At 36.4% G+C, this 13589-nt stretch overlaps 1 protein-coding gene across 1 annotated transcript in view; it reads left to right on the top strand.

Moving 5' to 3' along the window:
- The window catches only part of MIB1 (MIB E3 ubiquitin protein ligase 1), a 90409-nt gene that overhangs the window by 66302 nt on the left and 10518 nt on the right, over positions 1-13589 (top strand). Inside the window, exons 13-17 of the mRNA NM_001206030.1 lie at positions 3982-4114; positions 6065-6151; positions 7791-7952; positions 10047-10228; positions 11716-11908. Coding sequence (NP_001192959.1) covers positions 3982-4114; positions 6065-6151; positions 7791-7952; positions 10047-10228; positions 11716-11908 — 757 coding nt within the window. The remainder of the gene's footprint in view (positions 1-3981; positions 4115-6064; positions 6152-7790; positions 7953-10046; positions 10229-11715; positions 11909-13589) is intronic.

The following is a 13589-nucleotide window of genomic DNA, read 5'->3' as shown; positions in this document are numbered from 1 at the left end:
TCAGTAATACTAATATGTAAGGCCTCCTCAGTTTAGCTACTATGGTTTGTTTGGAAAAATGTTGCCCATCTCTGAAGAAAGATTGCAAAGCATGGCAGGTCCTAAAAATGGAGCCATTGCCATTTGACTGTTACATACCAGTGCAGACAGCTGCTTGTCCCCTCTGCTTCTTAGAGCTCATTTGCTCATCATTCAGCGAACGTTTGCGTGTTCCCATGTGCCAAGGATTACGCTCGGCACCACTATTAGTTGTTCCGGAACTTAATGCTTCTTTGGCACTATTCACAAATGCCTGCTTAACTGGTAGTAAGATCTTATCCTTAAACCATCCATGTCCTTAACCTTTTGGAAAACAACCAGATTGAGAAATAAAGAAGAATGTTTGAACGTTCGGGAAAGTATCTTCAAATCTCATACAGTGCTCCACCAGTGAGAGTCTGTTGGCTTAGTAAAATTATTGATTTATTGAACTGGTAACATCCTTATGCCAGGAACTCTAAGGGCCTCAGTGCTTGCAGCATAACAACAGAAACCTCTTAATTAGCTAAGGTGCTGTGGGAACAGCTGACCTTCGTTGGTTGTATTGTGGAGTCCTCAGATTGCCCCACAGGAGGAAAGGAGACAGACCATTCAGAACTACTCTGGACATGAAGGGGAGGGGACCAGAGACTGTTGTTTTTTTTCTCTTAGCTCATACTGCAGGCTGGGCCCAAAGATTGACTTTTCTTGAGGTGTTGTATTGTTTTTGTTTGCTTTTTGTGAAGGCAGTAGGTCAAGAACTAACATTAATTAGCAGCTTTCCTATTAAGATGAGAAGGTTATAGATTGCTCTTAAAATTAAGCTACCCCAAATCTCCAGTATAGGAGAATTCCAGATCATTTATGTGAATACTCTATCTTCAAGGAAGTAGAATATAACTTTCCACCTGTTAAGAGTAGGCTACCTGTAGTGACTTCCTTCCAAAGAGTGTAGTAGTATTCTGTAGTAGAGAAAGGGAGAAAAAGAGCAACTCTACAGTGGAGGAAGTGGACAGATGCTCCCTCAACCAGATGGCTATGGTTAACATTGAGAGGTAAGTCATGCTGATAGTGTGCACCCTTGATGTGATGGAATGGCACTGTCTTTGAGACTTCCTCCTCAAAACTCATAATCCCAGTTGTAATCATCAGAAAACATCAGACAAATTACAAGCAAGGAACATTCTATCAAATAACTGATGAGTACTCCTCAACACTGTCAACATCATCAAAAACAAGGAAAGTCTAAGAAACTGTCACAGTGAAGGGGACCCTCAGGAGCCACGACAGCTAAGTGTAATGTGGTAGAGAAAGTACGTTAAATAAGGACATTGGAGTGAAGTATGGTCTTTAGTTAATAACTGTCAGTACTGGTTCCTTAATGGTAACAAATGTATCATCCTAATGTACAGTATTAACAGGAGGGGTGAGGAACTCTCTGTACTGTCTTCACAATTTTCTGTAAGTCTAAAATCTAGAAGTTAATTTAAAAATGGCAAAACCAAAAACTAATCTGACCACTCCTAGCTAGCTGTTGACTTTTGCATTAATTTTGATTTCGGGCTATCTGCAGTATTTCTCCAAAACTTAGAGCATTTAATCAGGAGTTGATTTTGTTGTTACAATTTGGTTATCATAAGGTAAGTTTAGCCTTATATTCTTTTAAAAGTATATTAAAACAAAAAGTATATTTCACAATAAATTTTATCAAGACCAATCTTAAAAAGATTTAGTTATGTGAAAGGGAGCCTTTTTTATTTGAATGCCGATGACTTTGAATTTGTGAAAATGGTGAAAGGGGTAGATTTGTGTGAAAGGGGTATAAGGGCTAGATTTGGAAGAGGGCTGTTACAGATGTTCAGAGGAAAGGTTATGAAAGTCTATATAAAAGGTACTATATAGGAAATAATAGTTTAGTTTTAAAAGGGAAAGTCAGCAGAACAAAGTGAATGCAGGAGTGGGAAGGGAGGAGAGGGTCTAGAATGATTCCCGTATTTCTGACTGGGGTGGCTGGTTAAATGATAATAAGAATAACCAAAATCAAGAATACAGGAAGAATTCTTAGGAAGGAGAAAAGGGAAATTTGTATTGTGTACTTCATAGGTCTATAAACTTAGAACTGTAATAACACTGTAATATTGAAGAGCTTTAGACTATACTAAAACATTTTATTACATTCCCTCATTTAGTTCTTACAGAACTCTTTTCATATGACTTTATAGGCCCATAGAGATGACTAACACTAACATTAATAAAAATGTCAAATTATTTTTCATATGATGATGTACCGTTAAGAATTTGAGTCAAAAATCTACATAATTTCTAGTATTTTATTTTAATCCACTAAATGGGGAAGTCCTTACAATTACTGAAAATGAACTAAAGCAAGAATCTTCGGCTTTGTATGAGGTCCGTGAATGGAACTTAGATTCCCTCAAAATTATATGTAAAGATTTTTATGTGCATTTTTGGGGGAGGGAATGGTTCCTGGCCTTCCACAGATTTCCAAAGAAGTCTGTCATTCATGGACAGTGATTTTAACTTTAGTAACAACCACTGAAGGCTGTCTTTTAAGTTTTGATTCTCAATATGCCTTGGGTCATTAACCTGTTTGAAAATCTGATAAAAGCTACAAACTTCCAGATATGAGTACAATTTTAGAGATTCGTGGGTTCTTTAGAGCGTGTTCTCAGATGTCTTGGACTTCCTATGTGGGATTCATGGACCACTGCCATTAAACAAACATGTTCTGTATCACGTTAGGTCTTAGTTTCATTATTTAGAGACTTAACAATTTCTTTTACACACGTTCTTATTCTGCATCTTCAGACTGTTTCTCCATACGTTTAAAATAATTTGTTTCAGATTTTTCTCTCCTGTGTGTCCCCTTAGGAAAAACTATCCCAATATGTACCTTACTGTTAACTTCTTGCCCTTTTATACTCTAATGACAGAATTTTAAAAGCTTTTCTGCGTTTACTGCCTTTTTTAGGTATGGGGGAACATTCAGTATCTAATACATCTATCAATGTTGTCTGTGCCAAGTCCAGTACTGTTTATAGAAGCCATTCATTATCTCAGGTGTCAGTCTTTAAAAAAAAACAACAACAACAATTAGTGGACAGATATTAAGGGAAATTTTTCCCAAATTTTTTAAAAATAAAAAAAAATTATTTTTAGATTTTTCCCGAATTATGAGTTTTCCACACAAGATCTTTGTTAGGAGAAGTTACCGGTGAATGGTAAGAAAGTTGCTTCTTATTTTACTTTCCTTTTTGAGGGTAGGCTAGCCTTTTCTTTACAAAGCATGGTTTCTCAGTAATTAGTTCCCCTGATCTTTCCTGGTTTAATCTTTGGTGCTCTTTAGGATAACTTTCTCTTTTTTTGCTTTGGAGATATTTGGTTATCATATTGTAAATTTTAAATATTCGAGTGCCATTTTGTGTGTTTCGATATCAACTAGATTTAGCACTACTAAATGACATGTATCAGATTTTTAATCCCACAGAATTCATGGTAATCTGCCAGCCACATAAAATTTGTCTTAATTATCACTATTTTTCCCAATTAACTCTTGTTACCTGATTGTTCTTCATTAACTCTTTCATTAATATATACTACTCTAATTGAACCTAAGAGATTCCACAGATTCAAACGATATCCTTATTAGGGTATATTTCACCTTTGGGCTTTTTCCCTCTCAGAATATTTCCCTTTGTAGCACTCCCATTCTATTTTGATTCTACTCTCCAAACAGTGATAATTTGTTTACCTCTTAAAATGTCAAAGGGCTGTGCATTTGAGATTTAGAAATTTTGAATTTCTGTTTGTCTCTTAAGGGCATAATTTTCTTTAAAGAGGAATATTTTCATTTGAATTTAAGAGTTTTTTGGAATATTTTTTTATAAAGAAAATAATAAAATATATAACTAAATATCAAATTAGTATAAATTTGTCTTTCAGCGCAATGCGTGTTTTACTGTCTAAATTACCAAGACCGTGGATTGTGGATGAGAAGAAAGATGATGGTTATACTGCCTTGCATCTGGCTGCCCTTAATAATCATGTAGAAGTGGCCGAACTGTTGGTGCATCAGGTAGGAAAAGCATTTCAGTAATTTTTAACAATTTTGGGTCATTGCTAATCATTGATTTATTATTACTTTATCAACTACTTACGGATGAGACAGTTGGATGGCATCACCAACTCGATGGACATGAATTTGAGCAAGCTCCAGGAGTTGGTGATGGACAGGGAAGCCTGGTGTGCTGTAGCCCATGGGGTCGCAAAGAGTCAGACATGACTGAGCAACTGAACTGAACTACTTACTAGTAGATTACAGTAAAATCCCATGGTGATGCAAATTCAGCTGTAGTATGAACTTAGTCTTTAGTGGTGCTTCAGTGGAGGGAAGTAGTAGTGGGGGTGTGGGTAGGGTGGGTGTGGATCCTTAACACCTCCAGTATTCTCTCTGCACAGCCTTCCTGAGTTGGTCCAACAAAATAGGCATCAGCTTAAAGGGATTTTCCAGGTTCACTGCCACTCTTGTGGAAGTGTCACTCAGCTATGTCATCACGAAGCAGTATGTTGATGTCTAAATCAGTGTGGCAAGTTGCTACCAGGTGACACCAGGCTGCAGTTAGGACCTAGGGACTCAGTTCTCAACAGCTGCTGGACCCCTTGAATCTGTGTGGATAGCAGGGTGGGCTCACCTTAGTTATCTCATTTATCTTAGGAATAAAATACCTCTGCATTTTTATGAGCTTAGATTTTGAGGGGAACCTATTGATTACAATTTTATGATGTTTTGGTATATTCAGCAAAATTTTTAAATGCTTCAGACAAGCATATGCCATAGGGAAGCAGTAAAGTTTCCAAAGAATTATCTGTGACTCCTGACTTCAAGGAACTTACAGTCTAGTTAAGAAGATGAAATGGCAGGGAAACTTAGTAGATAGTACATTATGTATAATTGGGTCTTATATCATAAGGTGGACAGTCTATACAAAGACATTTAAAGAAAGAAACAGTTCAAAAGCTAAACTGCCTTTCCCCTGCCATTATAAGCCTTTATTATTAAAGTTAATTCTCTTAGAAGTGTTGTTAACTATGATAAGTTCCTTTTCATCCAAAATCCAAACTACTGACCTAAGCCAGTACCACACTGTCTTGGTTGTGCTTAGTCGCTCAGTTGTGTCCGACTCTTTGCAACCCCATGGACTGCAGCCCACCCGTCTCCTCTTGTCCATGGAAATTCTCCAGGCAAGAATACTGGAGTAGTTACCATGCCCTCCTCCAGGGGATCTTCCCAACCCAGGGATTGAACCCAGGTCTCCTCTATTGCAGGCAGATTCTTTACCAGCTGAGCCACCAAGGAACCCAAAGAATACTGGAATGGGTAACCTATCCCTTCTCCAGGGGATCTTCCCGACCCAGGAATCTAACTGGGATCTCCTGCATTGCAGGCTGATTCTTTATCAGCTGAGCTGCTAAGGAAGCCCACTGTCTTGGTTACTGTTACTGTTGCTTGGTTACAGTAATCAGTAACTGAACTGAAGTAATAACTATAGTAACTATAGTAATCAGTAACTGAAATCAGTTACTCAGTTGGAGTAAGTCCTATAAATTTGTTGTTTTTTCTCAGACCTACTTTAACATTCTAGGTCTTCTGAATTTCCAAATACAATATGAAGACTCACTGATACATTTTCAGGAAGTACTTACTTAAAATGAGCTGATTATGTCTGTGGCTCTGTAATGGAGATTAAAAGGGAGCCGTGTTTGACTCTGTATTGTCCTTTGTCCTGTAACTGTCCTTAGGTGGAATCACCACAGTAAAAATAGATTTAAATTTGCCGTTCTATTTCAGAAAGTTGGCTGTCCCACCACTTCTTCCTGCTATTCACATCTGTTACCATATATTACAAGGTCTAGCCCTTGGAGGGGGCGTGCTCAGCAGCATCCAGTGTTATGGCTTCCTCATAGAGAGCTAGATTATGTGCTTCCCTCTTGTCACATTTAACTGTAAGCCTTGTTCGTCTTTCAGGGAAACGCAAACCTGGACATCCAGAACGTGAACCAGCAGACGGCCCTCCACCTTGCCGTGGAGCGGCAGCACACCCAGATTGTGAGGGTAACGTGTCTACTAAAGTGAATCTTACCCCTTTAAATTATATGTTGTTAGGCTTCTCCAAAGGCGTAGTTAGAGGTAAAATTATGATTTTAGGCTGGTATTTTAATCAGTTTGATAAAGAGTTTTAATTTCTAATAGGAAAAATCTTAACTCTTATATTCAAAGTTTTTATAATTTTGTTGTCAGGATTTGTAAATTCCTGGAATATTAAATCAGAGAATTTCAAAGTAACATATACATTTTTTTAAAAGTATACTTCCTTTTAATTTTTATAATTGAGAGTGAACTGTAATTAAAGCCTTTGGCTAGACATTTGCCAAACATTTCAAAGAAGCTGGCATATGTAATTTTATATTACTAATCTGGTGATTCCAGATCAAATACTTGAAATGATCTGTTTAAACTTTTTTGTAGAGCAGTGGTTCTTAAAGTTTGGAGGCTGAGCAGCAGCAATAGCATCACCTAGGGCTTTGGCAGAAAAGTAAATTCTTGGGCCCCATCTCAGACCAACCAGAGCAGAACCTCTAAGGGTGGGAACTAGCAATCTCGGGTTTTACAGGCCCCCACGTAATTCTGATGCCAATTTAAATTTGAGAGACCGATCTACAGAGACGTTTTATATAATCTTTTTGAAGCACAATGAACAAAAAAAGAGCAAAATAGTAATTTGCCAAAACAGGTAGGACTGTATGCTTGAGATTGATTTCTTTGTATGGTGTTTTTCTAAAACTCTGATAACATTTGCGGAAAGGTTAGGGAACTTGTTAAAGCAAAGTTTTATATTTACTGCTTAAAATATCTGTTAAGGTATATCAATTATGCATTATATGTAAGAGATTGTAACTTAGCAAACATTTCACATTTATAAAAAATTCTCTTGCCAGAAATTCTTCATTTCTCTGATGTTTGGACTTATAACCCTTATAACCACACATTTGGAGAAAAGTGACCACAGGGGATGGAAAAAAATAAATGCATATTTATTTAAATAATAGAAGAATTTTGAGTATTGTGATTTGGTCCTATTGGAAATACTTAAAATATACCAACTCACATATCTGAAATTAAAAGAGGAAAAAAATGTCCTGAATTTCCTCCAGTTATTTTGATCTTAGAGTAGAATAATTAACCTGCATATTGGTTCTTGTTTTTTTCTGCTGTCCCTAGTTCAGTATGTTTGAATAATCAAGCTCATCATTATTTGTAAGCAGTCACAGGGATCAGAGTGGTGGTAAGCAAACACATAAGTTAACTTTCATGGCAGCCCCGTCAGATAGGGCTCTCACACTGTTACTTTAATTTTACTTTTTTTAGCTTTATTAAGTTATAATAGACAGATGGAAATTGTATACATTTAAAGTGTACAATTTCGTATTTTGATCCAGGTGTACATTGTGAAATAATCACTATAATTAAGCTAATTAACATAGCCACCATCACACATAGTTTGTGTATCTGTTTGGTGAGAACAGTTAAAGTCTGCCTTCTCAGCAAATTGTAAGAACATGATACAACACCATGCAAAGGGGGGCTCTCCAGAACAAATTCATCTTATGTAACTGAAACTTTGTTACTTTAGATGTATTATAATTTCTTGTGGGTGGAATACTTAGGAAAAAGAGACATTTTTCTCTTCTAGCTTTTGGTCCGTGCAGGTGCCAAGTTAGATATTCAGGATAAGGATGGGGACACTCCTCTGCACGAAGCCCTGCGGCATCACACTCTGTCTCAGCTGCGTCAGCTTCAAGATATGCAGGATGTGGGGAAGGTTGATGCTGCCTGGGAGCCATCCAAAAACACGGTGAGCAAAGATAATCGTCACTTCTGTGCCAGGAGGAGCATATTTTAATGCAAGGTCTTATATTTATGGCTCATAGAACCTGCATCTGATCAGATATTTCATCAAAAGTACAAATGTAGGAATTTAGTTTATGAGCTAAACACTAGTCAGTACTGACTGTATTGTTTGCATTCTTACCAAAAGTTGTTTGGTTCTCCTTATGCAACTTAAGCCATTCAAGCAGGAGTGCTGTGGTGTCTTGTTGTGGTTTGGGGTTGCATTTCCTCATGACTACTGGTATTGAACATCTTTTCATTTGCAGGTTTACCACCCATATATATTTGACAAAGCTGTCACTTAAGACCTTAATTTATTATGTTGTTGAACTGTTTTCTTACTACCAGTCTGAATCAAGTTCCGTATCAGATATGCGATATGCACATACATTCTCCCAGTCTGTGGCTTGTCTTTTCATTCTTTTAACGGTATTGTTTGAAGCAATAGTTTTTTTTTTTTTTTTTTTGTCTTCAGACTTTAAACTTTTTATTTTGAATCGGCGTTATAGCCAGTCAACAGTGTTGTGGTGGTTTTAGGTGAACAGCAAAGGCGCTCAGCCACACCTAGACATGTATCCATTCTCCCCTAAGCCCCTCCCCCTCCAGTCTGGTGCATGACATTGAGCAGAATTCATGTGCTATACAGTAGGTCCTTGTTGGTTATCCATTTTGAACATAGCTGTGTGTACATGACCTTCCCAAACTCCCTAAGTATTCCTTCCCCCCAGCAACCAGAAAATTTTCTAAGTCTATGAGTCGAAAAATAGTAATTTTAATGAAGTCTGATTTAGCAATTTTTTTCTTTTATTGTTTGTGTCCTGAGAAATCTTTGCTAAATCTAAGGTCACTAAGGTTTTTTCCTGTTTTGTACTAGAAGTTTATAAAGTTTGAACTGTTACATTTAGGTCTGTGATTGATTTTGAGTTAATTTTTATATACACAGTATGAAGTATGGGTCATCTTTTTTTGCTTGTGGATATCATCACTCCAGTCCCATTTGTTGAGAAGGCTATCTTTTTCTACTGAATCGCTTGTTGTGCCTTTATCTAAAATCAGTTCTCTTCTGTTAATCTGTGTCTTTAGCTCTGTAATGCCAATGTACTGTCTTGATTACTGTAGCTTTATAATAAATGTTGAGGTCAGTCCAACTTTCTTCCTGTTTTTCAAAGTTGCTTTACAATTCTAGGTCCTTGACCTTTCCGTATGAATTTTAGAATCATTTTTAAGAATGTAAAAGGATTCTGAGACCAAAGTGTTTGCTAATTGCTGCCTGTCTTTCTGTATGATCATGGGTAAATACTCTAACTCCTATGTGCCTTGTTTTTCTCATTTTAAAATGAGGGGAAGGGAGTAACTACCTCCATAAGGTTGTAAGGATTAAATGAGTTAGTTCATGGAAAGTGCTTAAAATAGTTCTTAGTCCACTGTAGATGCTCCATCAGTGTTAACAGTTATTATGACTATTTTCACACAGGATGTGAGTCAGTAGCTCGGATGACAGTAGAACCTGATTTCTCTCATTCTCCACTTTGTGTCTTAATTCCTAGTTCTTGGTTCTTTTCTCAGTTATCTCTCCCCTTATTGTTTCAAGTTGGTTGCTAACAGCTCCAGGGCCAAGTTGTTAGAAAAGGTAGTACTGTTTCCTCAATATCTAAATCAGAAGTTCCATTCTTGAGTCTTACGGGCTTTAATTAACTTGATTTACATTATGTGTCACCCCTGAACTAAGCACAGATGAAGTGGGTATCTGACTGATTTGGACCATCTTTGGTTCACTTCTGAACCCGGAGGATGGGTCAGTCCTCATACTGTACACCTGAGGACACGGGGTGAGTGAGGGGGGAATGATACTAGGACTGCGCCCCGTAGGTGTCCTCACGTCTCTGTAGTGTGTATGCTCCTTCCAGACATTTTCTTATTCACACATACGTATTCATACATACATGCATACATATATACGCAAGCACACACACACACGTATGTATGTATGTATATTTGGTGATAAGAAATGATAACAGATTCCTAAAGGAAAATAATGACTCTTTTCATATGATTTCAGTTAATAATGGGACTTGGTACCCAGGGGGCTGAGAAGAAGAGTGCGGCATCTATTGCCTGTTTCTTGGCTGCTAACGGTGCTGACCTTAGCATCCGAAATAAGAAGGGTCAGTCGCCACTTGATCTCTGTCCTGATCCAAGTCTCTGCAAAGCCTTGGCAAAGTGTCATAAAGAAAAAGTCAGGTTTGTATTATTTATTTTTATAAAACCTAATATTCTGTACATAAAATATTCTGTACATAAAGTGTCATGTCGTTTCACAATTAAGGACTTGGTTCTTGTCATTAAACATTTTAGTAGTTGTCCCTTGAACTTTGTACTTTCTTTCTTTTCGTAAATTTATGTATAGTGATGAAATGACACCTCTTTGGAATCCATACATAGAGCTGTGTTACAGGGAAATTAATATAATGAAGTATTTTCTTATTGAAGTATAGTTGATTTACAGTGTTATTTTCTGATGTACAGCAAAGTGATTCATGTATACATATATATACATATTCTTCCATTATGGTTTATTACAAGATACTGAGTATAGTTACTTGTGCTATATAGTAGGACCTTGTTTATTTTATATTGAATATGTAGTAGTTTGTATCTGCTAATCCCAAACTCCTCTAATTTATCCTTTCCCTACTCCTTTCCCCTTTGGTAACTGTAAGTTTGTTTTCTATGTCTGTTTCTATGTCTGTTTTGTAAGTCAGTTCAGATTGTATCATATTTTAGAGTCCACATAAGCGATAGATGATATTTGTCTTTCTCTGATTGACTTTGCTTACTGTGATAATCTCTAGGTTCATTCATGTTGCTGCAAATGACATTCTTTTTTTTATGGCTAAGTAGTTGTATATAGAGGTATATACATATCTTTAAGTATATTCTTAAGGAATGTAAAATTCTATTAGAGAAAGACAATGTATCTAAAAATATATGGATAAAGGCACCGTAATTACTGCAATAATAACTTAAACACTGGGGTGCAGGGGAAATCACTTTGTGAACGTGTGAGCGTGCGTTTCCGTGAGTCTCTGAAGGTTGTAGTAGAAGCAGTGTGTCCCTTTTCTGTTGCTGTGGTTGGTTGTGCATATGTATTTCTGTGTCGTGGATATATATTTATGGGTGTGCTCTGGCTTTCTGTAATAGAATCTTTATGCTCCTTAAGGATAAATTTAAAGAAATGTCAAAACAGCAGCTGCAGTGACCTATTTTTCACAGTTCCCTGTCTGTCGTGGACTCTGATGATGCTTCTTCTGTCTGTACTTAGGGCAACTAACATGGGCTCTAGTTAGGATTTTTGTTTTATTCCTATGTCCTGTGTCTTCCTCAGCTGGTTCTGTATAGATAAAAAAAGATTCTGAGTGAAACTGTTCATGTTAGTTTTTTTTTAAGCTAGTGTATTTGACTTCTGTGTTAGAAGATTCACCCTTTTTTATTGGGTGAGGATTTGTTCATTGAAATTTGAATTGTGCTATATGTACTGAAAAAATGCAGAGAGGTAGACGAATATAATATATACAGTGTTTCATATACAGATGATAAGGCTTAGTTTTTAAACATAACTCAAGTTTTTATGCAAACGAATGATGCTCTAGATGTTTTAAAACATTTTAATTAATGAATTTCTGACAGATATTCTGATAGGTTTGATTAGAATTATTTTCTTTTATTAGTGGTCAGGTGGGCTCCCGAAGTCCTTCTATGATCAGTAATGACTCTGAAACCTTAGAAGAGTGTATGGTGTGCTCCGATATGAAGAGAGACACTCTATTTGGCCCGTGTGGGCATATTGCTACCTGTTCTCTGTGTTCGCCACGAGTCAAGAAATGCCTCCTCTGTAAAGAGCAAGTTCAGTCCAGGACCAAGGTAGTATGTTTTTCATACAGTGTTTTATTATTGTTTGATCTCTGAGACTACAGTTAATGATAAATAAGATTATATGATGCCGTGTGTCTGTTTTAATTTTGTTCTTCCTAAGCAAGATCTAAACATGGGAATGTATTATTTATACATTTATCAAGACACCAGTTGAAACATGTAAACTACACTATTAGTTAAAAATAAAAGTTGTCTACTATTTTACTTTCAGAGTCTCTTATCACCTAAAGATGTGTTTAATTCCACTTTGTGGTTTTAGTTACTTGTATATTACACCTTTTTTGAGCGCATGAAATGTTTTGTATTCCTCTTTGTAGAAGACCAGTTGATTTTTTTTTCAGTAGAATATCACATAGTCTGGATTTATTTGATTGTGTTATCATGGTGTTCTTTGTTTCTATATCCTTTGTATTTCTTTGAACTGGAAGTTAGATCTCACAGCTTGATTAGTTTCAACCTAGACATTTTTGGAAAGAAAACTTTGTAGATGATGCTACTCGTTTGATATTGTGTCCCACTCTTCATTAGGCAGATGAAGTCTGGTAATCCTGTAATTCTTTATGGCCAAATTCTGTATCTCTGAACTTTTTATCTCATCTGACTCCTTTTGTTTTTTGAGTAACAGATTCTTTTCTGAGTTTCTGGTTTCTTTCTTTTTTCCCCATGTAACTTAGTGCTTTATCATCTTACTCATTTTAGTTTATGAAATAATTGATTTTCTTTAGTTTTTCTTAATGTGTGTATATGTAAAGTGAGGTTTAAGTTTCTTACAAATAATCTTTCAAAGTGAGTAGCTTAAATCAAAAGATACTTTGGTTTTCTTTGGCTTCGTTTATGAAGGTTATACTCTTTTCTTGTTCCCTTGTTCTTTTTATTTTTCTCTAGATATTTCCTAAGCTATACATTAACATTCATTATTAGAAACAAGTTGGCACTAATTCTCATGATGAACTAGCTGGCAGTGACTTGAAAGGTGAAACCTTGCCAGTGCTTCTTGCATTTTCATAGGGCTTCTTCTAAGACTGTATGTTTTTTATGATTCAAATGACTATATCATTGGTAAAATTTTAGGCACAGGAAAAAGTTCCAGGAGTTATTTTTGGGTGAAAGGTATTAGATTAACATATGTGATGGTTTAACCTGTTTATAAAGGGGAGGAGGATATACTGGCAGCACTCACTGTATGCCAGGCACTGTGTTGGCATTTCAGATGTATTATGTTGGTGTCAACCTGCTTTAATAAATTAATGTGAATCGCTTTACTTGGTATTTATAATTTGCTTTAGTTACCTGCTGACAGAGTAACAGTTTGGGAAAGAATCTGAAAGGATGAAAATTTAAGTAATTCTCTTGTTTTTAGATTCTGTGTATTCTGCTGTTGTGCTTGAAACTTTTTGTTAGATTAAACCCTATTTCAAAAATGTTTCTTGAGCACTTGTTTTCTAACCAAGTCAGAGATGTATATGATCGTTCCCTGCTATAAATTAGTAATCTCTTGACAAACTATGACTTACCAGTAAAAGCTACTCTTGTGTATAGGGACGTCACCGGTGCTGTAAGACAGATGTGAAGTGAGTTCAGATCCCAGGGTTGTGTAAACCGGAGTCTCATCTTGTAACTCTTATTGATCCTCTAGTCGCTCTGGTGTTTTCAGTGGAAAAAACTGAAT

This window comes from Bos taurus, chromosome 24 (genome assembly GCF_002263795.3).
Source record: "Bos taurus isolate L1 Dominette 01449 registration number 42190680 breed Hereford chromosome 24, ARS-UCD2.0, whole genome shotgun sequence".
NCBI classification, from domain to species: Eukaryota; Metazoa; Chordata; class Mammalia; order Artiodactyla; family Bovidae; genus Bos; species Bos taurus.
Note: the sequence above shows the minus strand (reverse complement) of the source record. Positions and strands in the feature narration are given on the sequence as shown.